This window comes from Apaloderma vittatum, unplaced genomic scaffold, assembly GCF_000703405.1.
Source record: "Apaloderma vittatum isolate BGI_N311 unplaced genomic scaffold, ASM70340v1 scaffold23129, whole genome shotgun sequence".
NCBI classification, from domain to species: Eukaryota; Metazoa; Chordata; class Aves; order Trogoniformes; family Trogonidae; genus Apaloderma; species Apaloderma vittatum.
The window spans coordinates 38,679-56,038 of record NW_009734983.1 but is presented as its reverse complement, the minus strand read 5'-3'; the positions used below and the strand labels follow the sequence as shown (position 1 = coordinate 56,038).

Here is a 17,360-nt window from a genome sequence, read left to right as displayed (position 1 = left end):
CAACATCAAAGTACTTCTTAGGTCAACCTAAATATTTTGCTCAGCCATAATTATTTACTGAATTTTCCTAATCCTTTTAAAACTTGAACATGGTAAAATACAGTATTTTGTGTAAAACAAGCCAAAACACATAAATTACTGTGAACATTTACTCCTTTGTTTTATAAAGAGGCAGAGTGCTTGGATTTTACTTTAGTTTCTAAATGATTTAATTTCTTTCCTCTGCCCTTAATTCTTTTGTTCCTCTGCGTATTTATTGTTTACCAAGAGAACCTCTTCTCAGTAGGTGGAAAAAATTCACTTCAGTGTAACCAGATTTTTCTTTTTGCTGGTATTTTCATGTCTAGTCTTGATCTTGCTATATTCCTTCTTACTGTAGGAGTTCAGCAGTATTCTTTCTCTCCCTGTATTCCTTGTGAATGGAGAAGTTAGTGACTGTTCATTTTTTCTCTGTCTCATCCTTTTGTGGGGATGCGTTTTTCCTAAAAATAAAGAAAGAGGGTAAAGTATTAAAATTTAGGACCTGTATTTAGGACTTGTAGCATGTTTGTCATTCTCTATACCTCTTGTTTTCTATCTCCAGTGAGTGCCTGCCAAAAATACTCCTGAGCATATTAAATGAGATTTTTCATAACTTACTATGGAAGTCTACTTCTGTGCTCTTTTTTTGATGTTGACAAATGGCTAACTTAAAAATTCTTTTGTTTTTCAGATGACAGGGGTCAAACTGTGCTCCCCTTAGTGAAATCATTCTGTGAAAAATCCTTCAAAGCGGATGAATCTATCCTAGTTTCTTTATCTTTCCATTTAGGGAAACTGTGCAATGGATTATATGGTATGATTTAATGTTCCTTTAAAAAAAATCTTCAAAATGAGGAAAGATTGGAGAATTTGAAGCCCTTGTCCAGATTCAAATGTATCGAATGAAACAATAGTTAGGAAAGGAAATATGGAAGTAAGAATCTGAAATCATCTATTGCATAAGTATTGGATTTTGTGAATTTACTCTTTGGACGTTGATCTGTTTATTGGTTTTTCTATGTTTAGACAGAGACAGAGATTTTTGTTTAGACAGGGTCAGAGATGAAAACATTGTGATTAGTGTTCATTGGTTTGACTGATTTGTTTTGATTCCTTCTTGCATATTCTGGAGCTTCCGAGATGAATGACTGAATTTTTTAAAGTAGAAAGCTTTGAAAATGATGTTAACCATATACGTGCACTTCTGGGCTTGATAGGGTTTTTGGGGGACAGTACAGAGTGTGGCTCATAGGGATCTTCAGTGAAAAAAAGAGACCTACTTGTAGGTGGGGCTAAAACTGTACCCGTAATTTTTGTGGTTTTCACGTGCACAGAGCAGATCTTTCCTTGATCATTCTGCCCACCATATACCCTCTATACAGAGCTTACCTGGAATAATGATTTTACGTTATAGACAATTTCCCACTAGACTCTTAAACCTTTTCCTCTTCCTTACGGATCTTTAGAATGATCCTTTTATGACTGTGTTAGAGACTATCAAAGTGACTTCACTATAAATAACAACAATATAGTTGCTTCACTATAAATATCTCCAAAGGATGGTTCCACGGTGCCAAACTGTTCTTTTCAGAAACACAGAGCTAGGACAGTCCCTCTTGCATACTCCTGTCTTCCCAGTCTTTCTTTTCTCTAGGTTGAATGGCTTTAATTGCTGATCTCTCTTAACTTCTGAACTGTGTCTGGCAAATTTGTATTTTTCTTCAAGTGTTGCGCCTTAGGAGAGCTGAACAAACTTAAAAGGTTACTTCATGTGTTTTGCGATCTATGTTGCTGTTTATATTTTTCAGTGTGAAAAACAAGCTTGAATCTTCGTCACAGTTATTAATTGTACTGAGCCTGATAATACTAGTGGAATTTGAGAAAGGAAATAAAAGCATTAAGCGTTTCAACCTTTTTGGTACCAGTCATTGAACAATCAAGGAAAGGCTTCCAGTTTATTCTGAGTTTTCAGATTTTATTCTTACACCTCTTCGTTATCTGAAACAGCATGGCCTAATCAATTTAGATAATTTAGATAAGGATCTTAAAAAATTTAATCAGGAAGAAAACAGCATTAGTGAAGCAAACAAATGTATTTGCAACTTTGCAGTTAAAGTTGTGTTTCACGAATTATGTAAACAGAAGTTAAGATTCACTCTTATGATTAGCTGTAATTTTTCTGTGATCACTTTTTTCTCTATAATGTATACTTATGATACTCTGCCAGACTGAGGATAGGGAAGGAGGAGGGATAAATATTGACATATTTGATAGTTTTGTAAATGAGATTTTATTTGGGTCATTATTAATAGCATCTGTAATAAGGAAAGTAAACCTTTGGTTTTTTAGGCATTTTTACTCCTGAACAGCACTTACGGTTTTTGGAATTTTATAAGAAGCTTTCCACACTGGGTTTACAACAGGAAAATGGACACAGTGATAATCAATTACAACTTCAAACTCTGGAACAGGAAAAGAAGTATACTTCAGTGAGGAAGAACTGTGCTTACAATTTTCCAGTAAGTAACATTAATTTAAAGTTGAATAAGCTGGGTTATGCATATAATTCACTAAATAGGGCTTCATGAGTGATAGAGAAGTTCTTCTCAACTTTGTAGTTTTCTGTCCTGGAAAGCTTCAGTTAATGGCTTAAAGGAGAGGTTTTCCAAAAGAGGTGCTAGGAAAGATTCCCCTTTGCAACACCTCAGAAATTCATTGTCAAGTTTTGACTGAAAGAGCAGAGTTCCAAGAGGTTACTGGTCTTATTCTTTCCTACACATTTTCTCTAAACCTGTAGCGCAAGGCTTTGAGAAAATGGCTGTGAAACAGTCCCCAGTTGCAAACTGCTCAAAGCTGGGTTTTTGCATTTGCTGTGTGCTGTGGTGTTCTAGGGAGCTGAAAACTGAATCTGGGTGGTTTCCTGCTTTAGTCATGTTCCTTCCTGAATACAGAAAATCTTTCCAAGTTTATGTGAGGTCTTTAAACTTACCAGTCATGTTTTTGTAAATATACTTTGTATTTTGACATTCTGCACTTGTATTTAAACAAAATATGTTTGTACTGAGAGCCAATATACAGTTATTTTAATTCTACCTTTTAAATATAAGCACCCTATATGTAGGTAGACATCTGTTGGTTTATTTGCAGAAAACCAAGATATGTACACAGTTTTGTTGGAATTCAGATGCTTGCCTTGCCGCTTGCTAAAATGTTCTTTGTTTTTAAAATCACCAGTGCAGCTTCCACTAGTATATGGAAGCATCAACAATATTTATAAAACTAAAGTTTTATATCTTGTGGGGTTAATATGTCTCAGAAGAAATGCCTACCGAATGTCTGGAAGACATATAAATCCAATTTAGTTCCCAATTCCCGAATTTATCTGCTGCATATACTTTCACACGACCATCAAAAATGCCACACTTCCTCTTTAAAATCACAACCCGTTCTCTCCCAAGTGTGTTTCTGGTGGTACCTCAGTGTTTTCACCTGCTAATCCCTGACGGAATGGTCCCTTAGGTATTCAGTTAATAAAAGACTTTGTCTTTCTACAGGCCATGATTGTTTTTGTGGATCCAAAGAACTTCCATTTAGAACTATATTCCATATTCTTCTGCCTTTGTCATGACCCTGAAGTTCCTGTCAGATATACTATGGCCGTCAGCTTCTATGAAGTAAGTCTGTAATGGTTCTTTGTTAGTACTCAGATGTTTTTCTGTTATGTTGCTTTCTTCTTTAAGCTTACAGTCCTGACTGTTCAACCAAAATAAAAACCTGAGAAAACTTGTTGGAATATTTAGTTTGTCAAAGATGTTAAGTCCTTTCTAACCCCTATATTTAGCTAAATGTGTGACATTTGACTACAGGAGCAAAAGCTAGAAGAAACTTTTAATGGTCTAGTGCCATGAACATAAGCAATTGTAATAATTACAATATTTGAAGGTTTTCAATGCTATTAGAAAACAGTGAGGCAAACAGGAGAAAGGAACTTGCCGCTTCTGGTCCTGAAAACCTTCTTTGGAATTGTACAGCTCGCTGGTATTCTGTGGCTAATATTTATATGGATCAAAACTAAGTTAAATGCTCAATTTAATATGAAACTACTTGGAAATTTATACAGAAGTACAAGCATATGTATTCATGTTACTCAATTCAGTTTACATAAGTTCCACTGTATTCTTTTCATAAAAATTAAAAAACATGTACAACTGAATAGATATTACTAGCTATATGGAGTGAATTCCAGACAGGAAAATACACTCTGTCCTGATTGTCATAACTCATATTGGGAGAGCTTCAAAGTTTTCATAATGTTTTACTGAGAATCCTTGTGTTTCAATCCTCGAGCTAGCCTTTTATCCCATTCTGTTGCTGGGGAAATTGGTAAGTTAAGCAGCTTGCTGAAAGTATTTTAATCACTAGTAGAGGCATAACTGGCTTTATTTCCACCATCATAAGAAAGATGAATAGATTTCCATTTCTATATACCTACTGGTACCTTGTCTTAATGAGTGATAATCCAAAGCAATTGATGAAACTGTAAAATTACCATTTAATTCTACATAATATTTTGATTTAGATGTATAACACTTTTAAGGTACTGTCTGAATATAAGCAAAGTATTTTAGCTCATTTAAAAAACCCGTAAAATGATACCTTGGTCTAAATGTACACTTGGTGATGGTTGATGTAATTTTAACACCATAACTAGGCAACCACATGACAGCCCCATGACTAATTTATGGCATTCACTTCTAGGTGGATTTATTTATTTATTTACTGATTTTAAAAAAAACACCCTTTCTGTAGCCTGTTCCTTAAGGCTTCATTTTGATTGGAAATAAGGTCTTCTTTTCACTTATATAAATTAAAAAAAAAACATTAAAAAGCAACATCTAAATATTCCGTATGGTGAAAATCTCATTCCTCAAGTTTTTCTCATATTTGCCCTAAAACGTTTTTAACAGTATGAAGATGGATTGCTGGTGTTTTTTAGAAATTTATGACTTATGAATCACAGTCGAAAAAGAAGTAAGAAGTGAAAACTTCAGAGGGAAAGGTTGGGGAAACTTAAAATCCAGCACAGGCTAAGCCAATTTTTACATTTTGTCTTTAGTAAATTATTTAGCAGACTGACTGGTCACTGTCCTAAGCAGCAATAAATACAGCGTTTTAATATTCCAGAAGGAATTTTTCTAGCCTTGTAATACAGTCTTAAAAATTTTTGGTAAATGTGAAATGGAGTTAATTCTAAAAGTGCTTTTCTTGGTTCGATAATGGGTGTGTTTCTTGAGTCATAATCTTTATGTAAGAGCATATTTTTATTGTATTCAGCGGGAGAGTACACAACTTTAGAAGGCTGATATTAAACAATTGTTCTGCGTCCCTTCTTCACGCTTCCTGTAAAATGAACGCGTGCAGTATGGCTGGTGTAGTGCCTTGGAACTAAAAAACGTTTCAACTTACTATCTTATTGTCATTTTCTAGGTTGCTAAGCTTTTAAATTCTGATGTGTATACAATACATAAAGAACTGGTTACACTATTACAGGATGAGTCACTGGAGGTAATAGACTTTTCTCGGAACTTTATTTTGCTTGTGACATTGAGGCATATTATCATGATGTTTAATAACTCTGTAATAAGGCAGCAGAGTAACTGTTTGAAATGATCAACAGCTTTTACTTATGTTTCCCAGATGCTTTGTAAAGTTGACAGCCTTCCTACTGAATAAAAAGGAGGAAAATAGGAAGGTGTTTGAATGTAGTAAGCCTACAATGAACTTATTACCTTTTCAAAATACTTACTCTAAATTGTTTTAATTGCTCTATTATTTATTAACTTACAAATTATGTGGAAAGATTTGGGTTTGATATTATATTAAAATAATCATTGATGGCGCTCAAGGTTTTTGCTTTGTTTTATTTTTGTTTCTCTGATTGAAGAGATGAGGAAGTTGTGAGTGGTTCAAAGATAAAGTTTTATGGAAGGAGTTTGGGTCCAAGATCTGGTAGAGAGTCTGTGGGTGTTTGTGACACAGTTTAGTTTAGGGTACCTCCTAGTTTAGTTTAGAGTACCTACCTTTTATGCAGGCTTAATTTCCAACTTAGCTATAGCTATCACTTAGCTATATTACAGACAATTTAATGGGACTTTTTTTGGATTGGAGAAAAGACAAATACTCATGTCTGAGATAAAATCACCGTTTTCACTGATATCAGTTATTCCAATAGTTGATAATTTTTGCTTTCCGTGTAGGAACTTTGGATATGACATGGAAAAATGAGTTTGGCTGTCAAGTGCTCCTTTTTTGTTTTGGTACCCTTTGCTAGACATTTTCAAGGGAGTTAAGAGTGTCCACACAACATCTGCTTAAGTTTATGAAATTCTGACCTGTCTTAAAAGATTTTTCAGGTTGAGCACCTGAAAGTGGAGACTCGGAAGCATCTGGTGATTTTGAAAAATTCCTTGGTTTGATCCCTATACAGTTATATAAATAATAAAAAAAATATGTAATACTTTATCTTACATTCTATCTCAGTCAGAATTGGTGCCAAAAATATTTATGTACTTTTCAAGTATTACAGTATTTGAAGGTAGAGTTATTTCTATTTATACAGGCTATATATTCTATTTTAACATGTCAACTGAAGTTTTTCTTAAAGCAGAAAAAGAGCTTCTGAGACTTTTGAGATTCAGCCGACAAATATAAAAAATACATGTCTTTGTGTTGAGGCTCTTAACTATCTATGCAATACAGATCTTTCTTAAGAATGAATGTTCATTTTCAAATATGTGCTGTAGATGGTTTGGAAAGCATTGACTGTGGTATTCACGTAAATCAAAGCTGTAGTTTGATTTCCTAAACTGAAACCTACAATACTTACACTACTTACTATATGAAACAATTTTAACGTCCAGTCCTCATAATTTTTTAAACTTTTTTTTTTTAAACATAAATGTGATAGAACTGTAACATAAAAGATGTCAGCAGGGATATGTTGGTGAGAGATGATAATTGAGTCAAGTTACTTTACAGTCCTCATTCAAGCAGCCTTTCTTTAAATAGGTGTTAGATGCCCTGGTAGGTCACCTTCCTGAAATCCTTGAACTAATGACTAATGGAGGAGAAAACGGTGGATCAGAAAGCAAGGTGGGTAGTTTCATGTTGTTTTTTTTTTTTTCTAATTTGTTTTCTAAATGCATGTAGCAGCAAAGTTGTTCAGACATATATTGCATGAAGAGACTTTTATGATTAATTTCTGCTTTGGAGATATATAAAGTTTCTGTGCTTTTTTGATTGCTGACTTCCTAAACTCCAGAATTAAAAAAAAACGATTTTGAAAGATTAGACTTAATATAAAAATGAACAGTTTATCTGTGCTCTTTTTCTAATTAACTACAGATTTCCTGAAATAGATCAAATTTTGAAATACAATTGTTAAACTAAAACAAAACTTGATTTCATGTTAAAGGATTGATAGCTGATACCAATTTTTTTTTATTTTTTATATTGATATGGCAAGTTCTCATGGCTGCCATTTTCAAACACAGTTTCTTCTCGAAGGAAGCCTGTTCCGTAAAGTACAGTCACTGAATTAGGATTTAGGAGATCTGTATTCAGCTCCCAACTTTACTAATTTAATTATATGTGGCTCTGGATGATGGTTTATTCAGTGATTCCTCACCTGTAAAGTGGAAATTAAAAGATCACCTCTTGTTTCAAGATGCTGTTTTGAGCATATTTCCTAAATGTATAGAAAAAATGAGATGTTCCAACAATAGAAGAACTGAATAATTTTACTCTCCTGTGTGGACAAAAGAGAAGAGTGTAATTTAAAACGTAAATTTGTGAGATGTTTACAGCTGTAACTGTATATAACATGCAACAAGTGCAATGTCAAATGTGGCAATCTGTCTTAGTCCTAAAGAGAATTTAGTTTGGCTACTGTACAGTCTTTGCTTCCTACTGAGAAAAGGTATATAGTTCCTTTGAAATTAATTATGGAGCTGAAAAGAATAGCTGCAAAGATAAAGAGTCTAGAATGAAAATGGGATTTATTTGATTTGAGAAGGAGAAGACTGGGGAGATTCGTTGTAATGATCTCTGTATCTGCAAAAGGGTATTACAAAGAGAACAGTGATTAGTTTTTCTTTGTCAGGAGGAGGGGTTGGAAATGCAAGTATATTTAGTTAGGTACTGGAATAGCTTTTTGACTACGTAAGTGGGATTTACTGCTTAGGGAAGATTGTTTAAACCTAATAATTTATTTGTTTTAAGAACAACTTAGACTCATGCTTACTGGAAATGGTCACATTGTAGCTAATCCTGTCTGAAGAAAGGAATTAATTGATCGCTTAAAATCTCTTCCTTTCATACATTGTTGTGATGGGCTTTTTAAGCATGATAACATGACATACTGCTAGAAGACCTAAAAGTATTTAATATTTATATTTTTATTTCTAGTTATTGTCTATTCCTGACTTGATTCCTGCATTAACAACAGCAGAACAGAGAGCAGCAACTTCTTTAAAATGGAGAACTCATGAGAAGTTACTACAAAAATACGCATGTCTCCCTCACATCATATCAAGTGATCAGATTTATTACCGTTTTCTTCACAGAATGTTGACAATCATTTTGACAAACGTGAGTCTGCCTCTTTTCCATTGTTTTTTGTTTAGAACAATGACCATCAGATAGTTGTGATGTGTAGTATTTTGTATACTATATTAATTTTAAAGTACTGTTTCTCACTGCATATGGCATATCAGCCTGTGATTGTTTGGTTGGGTTTTTTTATAAGACTGAGAAATTGCTCTGAGAACCCTCCTCATTCAAGGAGCAAAATCTGGATTGACAGATTGTCATGTTTTTCCTTCCACACCAGACTTCTTTCCATTCCTTGTGCTCATTATCCGTTTGTTTCTAGGTAAATCAAAACTTCTAGCTCTGAGATACTCTTTCTTTTTCCTGATTCCATACTTTAGTTTTCATTGTGTTCCATTCCTTATGAGAGAACACTGTTCTGGTTGTTTAGAGCCAGTCTGAAAATATATTGAATTAATTCAGAAGTAGAGCACGTCTGTTGTAAAAGATGTTAAGTTTTATTTTCTAATACCTGCCTTCCAAACATGGAATGCCTAAGGCATTTTTGAAATACTTGAATAAACAAGTTAGAGAGGATAAAGAAGTGGGTGTCTCATAAATAGGGCAGAATTCCTTACTCTCTCTTATTTTATGCCAGTTATTTCAAAACATAAAACTAAGGCTAGTTTTTAGCTGTTTTTTATACTTCTAGAATTTTGTACATTTTTACTCCTATTCTTTCAGGTATGTTTAATTGTGTTTCCTTTATCTCTTTAAAGAATGTCCTGCCAGTCCAAAAAGCAGCTGCTCGAACTCTTTGCGTTTACTTGCGTTATAACCGAAAACAAGAACAGAGGCATGAGGTTATTCAGAAGCTGATTGAACGTAAGATAATTTTTCCTTGATTACTTTGAGATGCAAGTTTGTTTTGACTGAAGATCTATTTATGGTTATTTATTCAGTGTAACTTCCTGCATCATTGGAGGGATTGCACTGTGAAGATGTTCAGTTGCTCATATTTTCACCAAGCGAAACATATTCTGCATATGCGAGGGATATATCTGAAGCTTATGCAAAGGAGTTTGGAAAGAGGCAGTATGGGAAATTGATAGTGTGCCAAGACCCCTCCAGCCCTCCTTCTTGGTTCCAGAATTGCTTAGCTGTAGGTGCTGCAATATACAAAGCAGAATTCCTCTATAGAAGTAAAATTCACTAGAGGCTTCAGCATAAGAAGTGCTGAATAAATCTTCTGAGAAATTAATTTATGAATGAGTTAGTCACCTAAATTGACTTTCTGGTCTACGCTATGCTTTTTTAAAGATAGATTCGATGTCTGAGTAGTTCCCATTAGCAATCCGTAATGTTTACACAGTAATTTTGATACATCTGTGATGTGATTCGATATACATACAGGGCTTTATTTAACATAGTATGTACTTCACTTGCTATTTTTACTTTTTCAGACAGTATTTCTGAAATAAACTGCTCTCTGACATAAATAGTCACTGAATTCAGAAGGTTAGATTTTTCACTGAAAGAACGAATTAAGAGAGGCTGAGAAGCCGTGTCTTGTTATGGGTATGATTATTATCTTTAAGTCAAAGGTTAACATATGAAAAGTTTTCTCTCTGACATTGAAAACTTAATATCTGTGGATTGTTATTTTTCAGAACTGGGCCAAGGAAAAAGTTACTGGAACAGACTTCGGTTTTTAGATACTTGTGAATTCATTATGGAACTGTTTTCAAAATCATTCTTCTGTAAATACTTCTTTCTACCTGTGCTTGAACTTACACATGATCCAGTGGCAAATGTGAGGTACTGTATGAAGAGTATGTAGCAGTGCACAGGACAGAAACTTTAAATAATATGTTAAGAAATACTGTTACAGGTTTTATGTCTTCTTTAAATAATGAAACTTGAGTAAAAGGGCACAGAGCCTTCAGGGTGACCAGTATTAAAGGTGCAGGGGACTATTGGAATGATGTTCGAAAACCACAGAAGCTTATCAGTCTGAGTGTTTGAGGGACTGATCACAAGCGTCAGATTTTGGGAGTGAAAAGCGTGGTTTACATCATGCTGGAGAGCACCACTTGTGACTGGCTGCTGGCTGGATTTAATTCCATTCAGCACCACTCTTCGGGCTTCGCCATCCAGACAGTTTTTTACCCAGCAAAGAGTATGCCTGTCAAAACCATGAGCAGCCAATTTCTCCAGAAGGGTGTTGTGGGAAATGGTGTCGAAGGCTTCACTAAAGTCTAAGTAGTCACCATCCACAGCCTTTCCCTCATCCACTGAGCGGATCACGTTGCCATAGAAGATCAGGTTGGTCAAGCAGGACTTGCCTTTCATAAACCCATGCTGACTGGGCCTGATCACCTGGTTGTCCTGTAAATGCTACGTGATGGCACTCAAGATGATCTGCTCCTTAAAGTTCCCCAGCACTGAGGTCAGATGACAGGCCTGTAGTTCCCCAGATCCTCATTTCCACCCTTCTTGTAGATTGGAATCACATTTGCTCACCTCCAGTCCACTGGGACCTCCCTGGTTACCCAGGACTGCTGATAAATGAGGGAAAGTGGCTCGGTGAGCACTTCTGCCAGCTCCCTCAGTACCCTCAGGTAGATCCCATCCAGCCCCCTGGACTTGTGCGTGTCAAAGTAGAGCAGCAGGTCGTTAACCATTTGCCCTTGGATTATAGGGACTTCACACTGCTCCCTGTTTCTGTGTTCCAGTTCAGTGAGCCCGGTACCTCAAGAGCAGTTCTAGTCCTTAGTACAAAAAAGACAGTTAAGTTCACCTGAGTACTTCACACCATTCAGTTTGAAAGCAGGCAAAGTTGAGCTTCACAGAGGCACTCTAGTAACAAATAAAAAAATATCCACATGGTGTTTGAAGTTTCTCTTCTTAGTTATTTTATATGAATAATTTTTCTCCCTGAATTTACTGCATTTAAAATTGCATCCTCAGACAACAGATCAGCTCACAGCTTCTGAAAGCTTCATAGCCTGTTACTACTTTTCTTTCATTCTGAATCCTAACCACACTGTCTGCCCCTTCCATTGCCTTGGGGAGTGCTTATTGGACTCAGTAAGCTGTCAGAAAACCATCCACTTTTTTCTGCCCTCCCCCTCTCAAGTAAGTTGGTTTTCTGCTTTGTTAGTCAGTTGAGGCTTGGACTGATTGAGTTGCTGGATGGTCCAGCTAGTAGCAGGGACAGCAGAAGCAGGGGGAGCCTGCAGACAGAAGCAGGGACATTAGGGTAGGGGGAATAAGGGCTTGCTTTCGGGAACCAGTATACAGTTAAATCAATTTAGTCTATCTGACACACCTTCATCCCTGCAGTTGTACAGAACTGCAGACCTAGGCACCTTTGGATGGATGGATCAGATTTCCAGAGTATTTAGCTACCTGATAGTTAGATGTGTAGATAGTTTTGAAGATCCACAGGTCTGCTTATCTTTCTAGATAAAGAAATCTTTATTGATATGCAGTGCAGGACTGTAGTCCTGATTTATGGAGAAGTTTCTGAAACTGTTACAGTATGTCTGGAAACAGCGCATAAGCAACAATCATTTCTGAATAATAAGACCTGCTAACTTAATTATGTTATGTCAAATCCTAGCATGCAATACAAAGATTAATAATGCGTATTAAATGTCTACATCTAAAGGTGAATATTTACTTTTTTTTTTTTTTTTAGAATGAAGCTATGCTATTTATTGCCAAAAGTTAAATCTACTCTGAAGATCCCCACTGATAAACATTTACTTCAGCAGTTGGAATTATGTATAAGGAAACTTTTGTGTCAAGAGAAAGACAAAGATGTGCTGACTATTGTAAAAAGAGTAAGCATTTTTCCTTTCCAGCTGCATTTTGGCTTCGGGTTATGATTAGAAGTTAAGATGATCAAAGTTACAATTTCTGTTGATTTCTTAGTACAAGAACAAGAGACTGAGGAGTTCTGTCATCTAGTGTGTAAATAATTACAAGAAGATGTATAGTTCATTCTGTCAAATTTAATAGAGTTAATGTTTCCTTGGTTACTTGTGTTGCAGTTATTTTCTGGTAACTGGGATTCAGGATTTTGGCTTAATGACCATTTGTGAAAATATAGCAGGTGACTAAAGACAGGATTAAAGGTTGGCCCTAGTAAAGATGATCAAGTCATCTCTAGAGATGATCAAATCATCTCTGCCTCATTGAGGTAGAGATATCTTGTTGATCTATATATTTTACAATATACAGATAAAGGATTTGTAGGCTTTTGAAATGTTACAAATGTGTTTGCAATGTGAATATTCACAGAAAAGGACATCTTTAAGGGATTGTCATGCTTACTTTCAAAGAAGCCAGTCTTCAGGAGAGATTGAGCAAATACCTGCGTGGAGCATCCTGGCTTATTCCAGATTGTTTTTTCAGTCTTTGTTCCTAGATCCACGTTCCAGCTATTCATGCTTCTCTGCTTTCCCTGAGTGTATTTTGAGTTCCGGGTAGATAGTCCATTAGTCCTTTATTGTGAGACTCAGCAGGGCTCTGAGAATACTCTCTGACATTTTTCTAACTGCATTTGTAGCAGAAAAATGCAAGCAGAAGCTTCAAATGTTTATGAAGAAAAGGCATGTTTAATTTTGAATACTGCTATTCTAAGCTTCTTATCTGGACAGTTTCTCAGTTAAAAAATGTGGCATGTTGTTGAGTAACAATAAATAATGTTTTGGTTTTTTATAGACAGTGTTAGAACTGGACAGAATGGAGATCTCTGTAGATGCTGTAAGTACTTCCTAACTTTAATAAATACCAAGAACTTTTAACTCTCATTTTCATGTAGTGATTTTTTATTTTTATTGATTTTATTTTAAAGTTTCAGAAAAGATTTTACGAAAATGATTTATTGGATCAAGAAAAAGAGAGACAAGAACAGCTCCTTTTGGAAATGGTATATTTTATCAGTACAATCTGTCCTTTTTTAATAGCTAAATACTAATGAGGCAATAATTCTGAGGTAGGGGAAGTGCACATTATGGAGAGACCTGAGAGATTCTTAATCTATGTGTGGTTTCATTTTACAATTTACAGTAGAGTCAAGTCCCTCAAAGTAACGTGCAACTTCTTTTTCTTTACTATCTAAATTTTGTTGTATCAATTAGTACAGCAAACTGGAATTTCTTGAAAAATACTCATACTTAATGCCTCTATAGTTCTAAAATCCAAGCCTTTCAGCATACCTTCGTGAAATTTTTTTGAGAGCACTTAGCAATTTGTCAGGCACATACAACATGATAAATGATGAAACACCTCCAAATTCACGTACAGCTTCCATAGGCAAAGAAATTAGTGTCATAACTTCTTTTGTGCCAAGGAAGCCGGGAGAGCTTTCCTGTTAGCCAGGAATAAAAAGGAGTAAAGAAAAGCCATCGATCATCTGCAGCTTGACAGGAGGGAAACTCGGTGCAGGTTGTGTAGAGCAAAAGGAGCTACAAATTACTTAGGATTTCAAAGAGAAGCCTGCAGAATGCTTTTGCAACTTCTGATCTTCATCCATGACTAAGCAAAATCTGCAGCAGGGGCTACTGCATAGACTAGTAGCTCTTCACAAAGCCTACATTAGGTTACTGCAGTCCTCTGTTCTGCTTCTCCATCTGAACTAGGAGAAGGTAAGAAGCTGATAGGATTTTTATGAGGCTGAAATTCATTAGTATGGTTCCTCTGATTTGTAGTAGTTGAGCTCCTCTGTAATGAACCAGAACAGATTCAAGACTGTCCAAAAAAAAGTCACTTTTTCCTCTTCGGGATTGCTACAGAGCCTGCATTTGTGGCCCACTTTGATGTCAGTGGGTACTGCAGGCTTTCTCTTGGGCAGCTCATTTTCTCAATCCATGTCTCATGCACTTTCTGCCATCTCCTATTAGTTCAGGCCAAAGGTTCAGGCTTTGCTCTCTGGAACTCCACACACGTATTCAGACTTGAACTTAGCTTTAGCAGTTTTTAGGTAGATACAATTAATGCTTTTTATGATCAAGGCATTTGAGGTTGTGATGAAGTAGCTTCCAGTGCGCTCTGTGTTATCGTGCATTATATGTTAATTTTTACCCTGTTTCTACATCTAGTCTTTAGAAGAGCACACATATTTTTATGGTATATCCCATTGATATGAGCATACCTTCTTATCACAAAAGCCTCATCAAACATTGTCTGTGAGAGGCACGCTTTTGAGGAACTGGAGATTTATGCAGTGAATCGTGATATGTTGCAGTCCCCAATAGATGAAGAGCCATTGAACCCAGTTAAATGTACCTGACTGCTACATGTTTTAATACTGAATATGTTAATAAGTTTCCTTAATTTTAGTAACTGACTTAGTAGAAACTATATTCCAGCCACCTTGACCTGAATTAATTGCCTGTTTTGTTTTTTTTTATTTAATTTAACTTGGGTGAGAATTAGGGTGAAGTGAAAAAATAGTGTAGAACAATTACAGTTACCTTTGCAGTCTTTATCATGAACATAATACAGAAAATAAGCTAATATTGTATAGCTTTTTCAAGCTGGAGTGATACCTATTCACCAAGAATCATGAAGCAAGTATTGGCTTTTGAAATTACTGATGTAGCTATATTAACACTGTCTTCTGTCTGTGCATGGGCTCTCAACAGTATTCTAAGGCTAGCTAATATTACAGAAAAGGAAATAATTCCTTAAACCTGAATAACTGGAGTACTTGATTTTGTTTTGAATAAAGCCTTATCAACTGTAGATACTAATTTTGGACCTTTAAAAAGTTTGTGCCTATGTGACACACCTTAACATTTGAGAAAAACGTTTTCATTGAATTGTATGTTTGAATTAAAAGTATTGCCAGTTCTATTGTCAAAATATCTGTGTAGCACAAAAATTTTACATTGTTGGCTGCTAATTTCTGTATTTTTTAATTATAAAAATGCTAGCATAATTTTAATAATAAGTTATAACTGCAAACTTTAAGTCTGAGGCTCCTTAATAATTTTTGGTGTGATTTTTGTATAGGGTATGTACCCTGATTTCATTCTGTCCTCTAATTTTTTCTCTGGATATTCGCTCTGAGTTGTACTAATAGAAGGAGAGAGTAGAAATTAGATGTTATTCCCCACTTGAAACACTTTTTTTTTTTTTTTTTTCCTGGCTAATACCTAAGAAAATTATTCATTTTTTAGGAGCAATTAGAAAAAGAGAAGCAGCAAAACGATGGAAGATCTACAAATATTAATGATAAAATGTTTGAAAAGAAGCGTAAGTTTCTTATTTGTGTACATGCTTGTGCATGCATTACTCTTCCACAAAGGTAGAAAAGAGCATAAAAGAGACACTTGGTAGAGTATATAGCAGAGTTTTAAAAAGTGGCAATAAAACTTTTTTGTTCTCTGTATTTCTAAAGATATTTATGAAAACTGACCTTGCTATATTAGAAGGAAGACTTTTGGCTCTATTAATAAAGTACGTGGCAGTTTTAGTTCTCTTGTACTTTTCATTCTGCAATATCACAAACAAGTATTTGTATTACATTTCTGAAGTGTGAGTAGCACTGGATTAGATAGTACTGTTTACCCCATGACTGTGACATGTGATGTTCTCATTCTTTATTTAAAGTTAAGCCTTAAGAGACAAATATTTTACACTGGACTTTTTTTTTAGGTAGAGACAGTAAAACATCATCAGTGTTGGCAAAAAGCATCACTCTCTCTGTTCCTGGAACCTCTTCTGGTACATCAGCAGGTAATAACTCTTTTAAAACTCTTCTAGAATGCTTTGATCTTGCATCAGCAGGTCAAACTCTGGCTAAACTGCTGTTGGCATCTGTGCACCAAAGTTTCACAGAGTTTCGTAGTAGAAGATTCCACTCTTAGAAATGAATATGTTTTCCATGTTTTTTAATTTTATTTTCTTCTTTACTATATGACAAGGAGGTTGGATTAAATGATCTCTAAGGTCCCTTCCAGCCTAGGCCATTCTATGATTCTATGATAAATAGGTGACTTCAAGGTTTATTTATTGTTATCGAAGTATTTAAATCGGTTCCTTCAGCTAGCATAGGTTGACAGAAAATTATATTTACAAGTTTTTAAGTTTTTAATTAATGAGGACATGCAATGATATCAATGTTAAAATTTTTTGCTATTTATAATTTTAGGCAAAGAGAAAAAATCCAAGTTGGTTCGAAGCCAGTCTTTCAGTACTCAAGCACTACATCCAAAATACAGCAACATAGACAAGTGTCCTAAGTATCTTTATTATCTTCATTGCTTACCTCATAGAGAGCTTTACCTAAAACACAACTGTTATTATATGTTACTCTATGCATATGTATCTATGAAAGTAGTGATGTGCTCATTGAATTGTGACCTAAATTTTCAGTCTTCTGTTTAATTAAATTATGCAGTTTTGAACTGAGGGAAGAATTGTCATTTTAAGGCATGCTGAGGCCTACAAATTGTTATGAATTCCTTATAAGTTAATATATGTCATCTTTTATATTAAAAATAAAAATCTTTTTCATTATGAACTGCCAAATCTAAATTTGTACATTTCTTAAAAAAATTTCAGCATAACTTTCTCATTTAATTTTTTCATATAAACTCAGAAATAGCCCCTGGTATTATTAGAGAGCAGGATGATGAAATTGAGAAGAACGCTTTTCTGTAATAAGCAATTTAGTTTTATTTTGTTTGTTTTTTAAGTAAAAGCTCTGCTACAGGCTATACATCTTCAATATC

General features: G+C 35.0%; 1 protein-coding gene across 1 annotated transcript in view; it reads left to right on the top strand.

The window, feature by feature from the left end:
• PPP4R4 (protein phosphatase 4, regulatory subunit 4) overlaps positions 1-17,360 on the top strand; it is a 65,256-nt gene that overhangs the window by 41,559 nt on the left and 6,337 nt on the right. Inside the window, 15 exon segments of the mRNA XM_009876459.1 lie at positions 713-835; positions 2,371-2,540; positions 3,576-3,695; positions 5,509-5,586; positions 7,090-7,173; positions 8,488-8,670; positions 9,390-9,495; positions 10,281-10,428; positions 12,314-12,458; positions 13,342-13,383; positions 13,475-13,549; positions 15,804-15,879; positions 16,282-16,362; positions 16,778-16,868; positions 17,325-17,360. The exon segment at positions 17,325-17,360 is cut by the window's right edge and continues 22 nt beyond it. Of these exon segments, the coding sequence (XP_009874761.1) occupies positions 713-835; positions 2,371-2,540; positions 3,576-3,695; positions 5,509-5,586; positions 7,090-7,173; positions 8,488-8,670; positions 9,390-9,495; positions 10,281-10,428; positions 12,314-12,458; positions 13,342-13,383; positions 13,475-13,549; positions 15,804-15,879; positions 16,282-16,362; positions 16,778-16,868; positions 17,325-17,360 (1,558 nt within the window).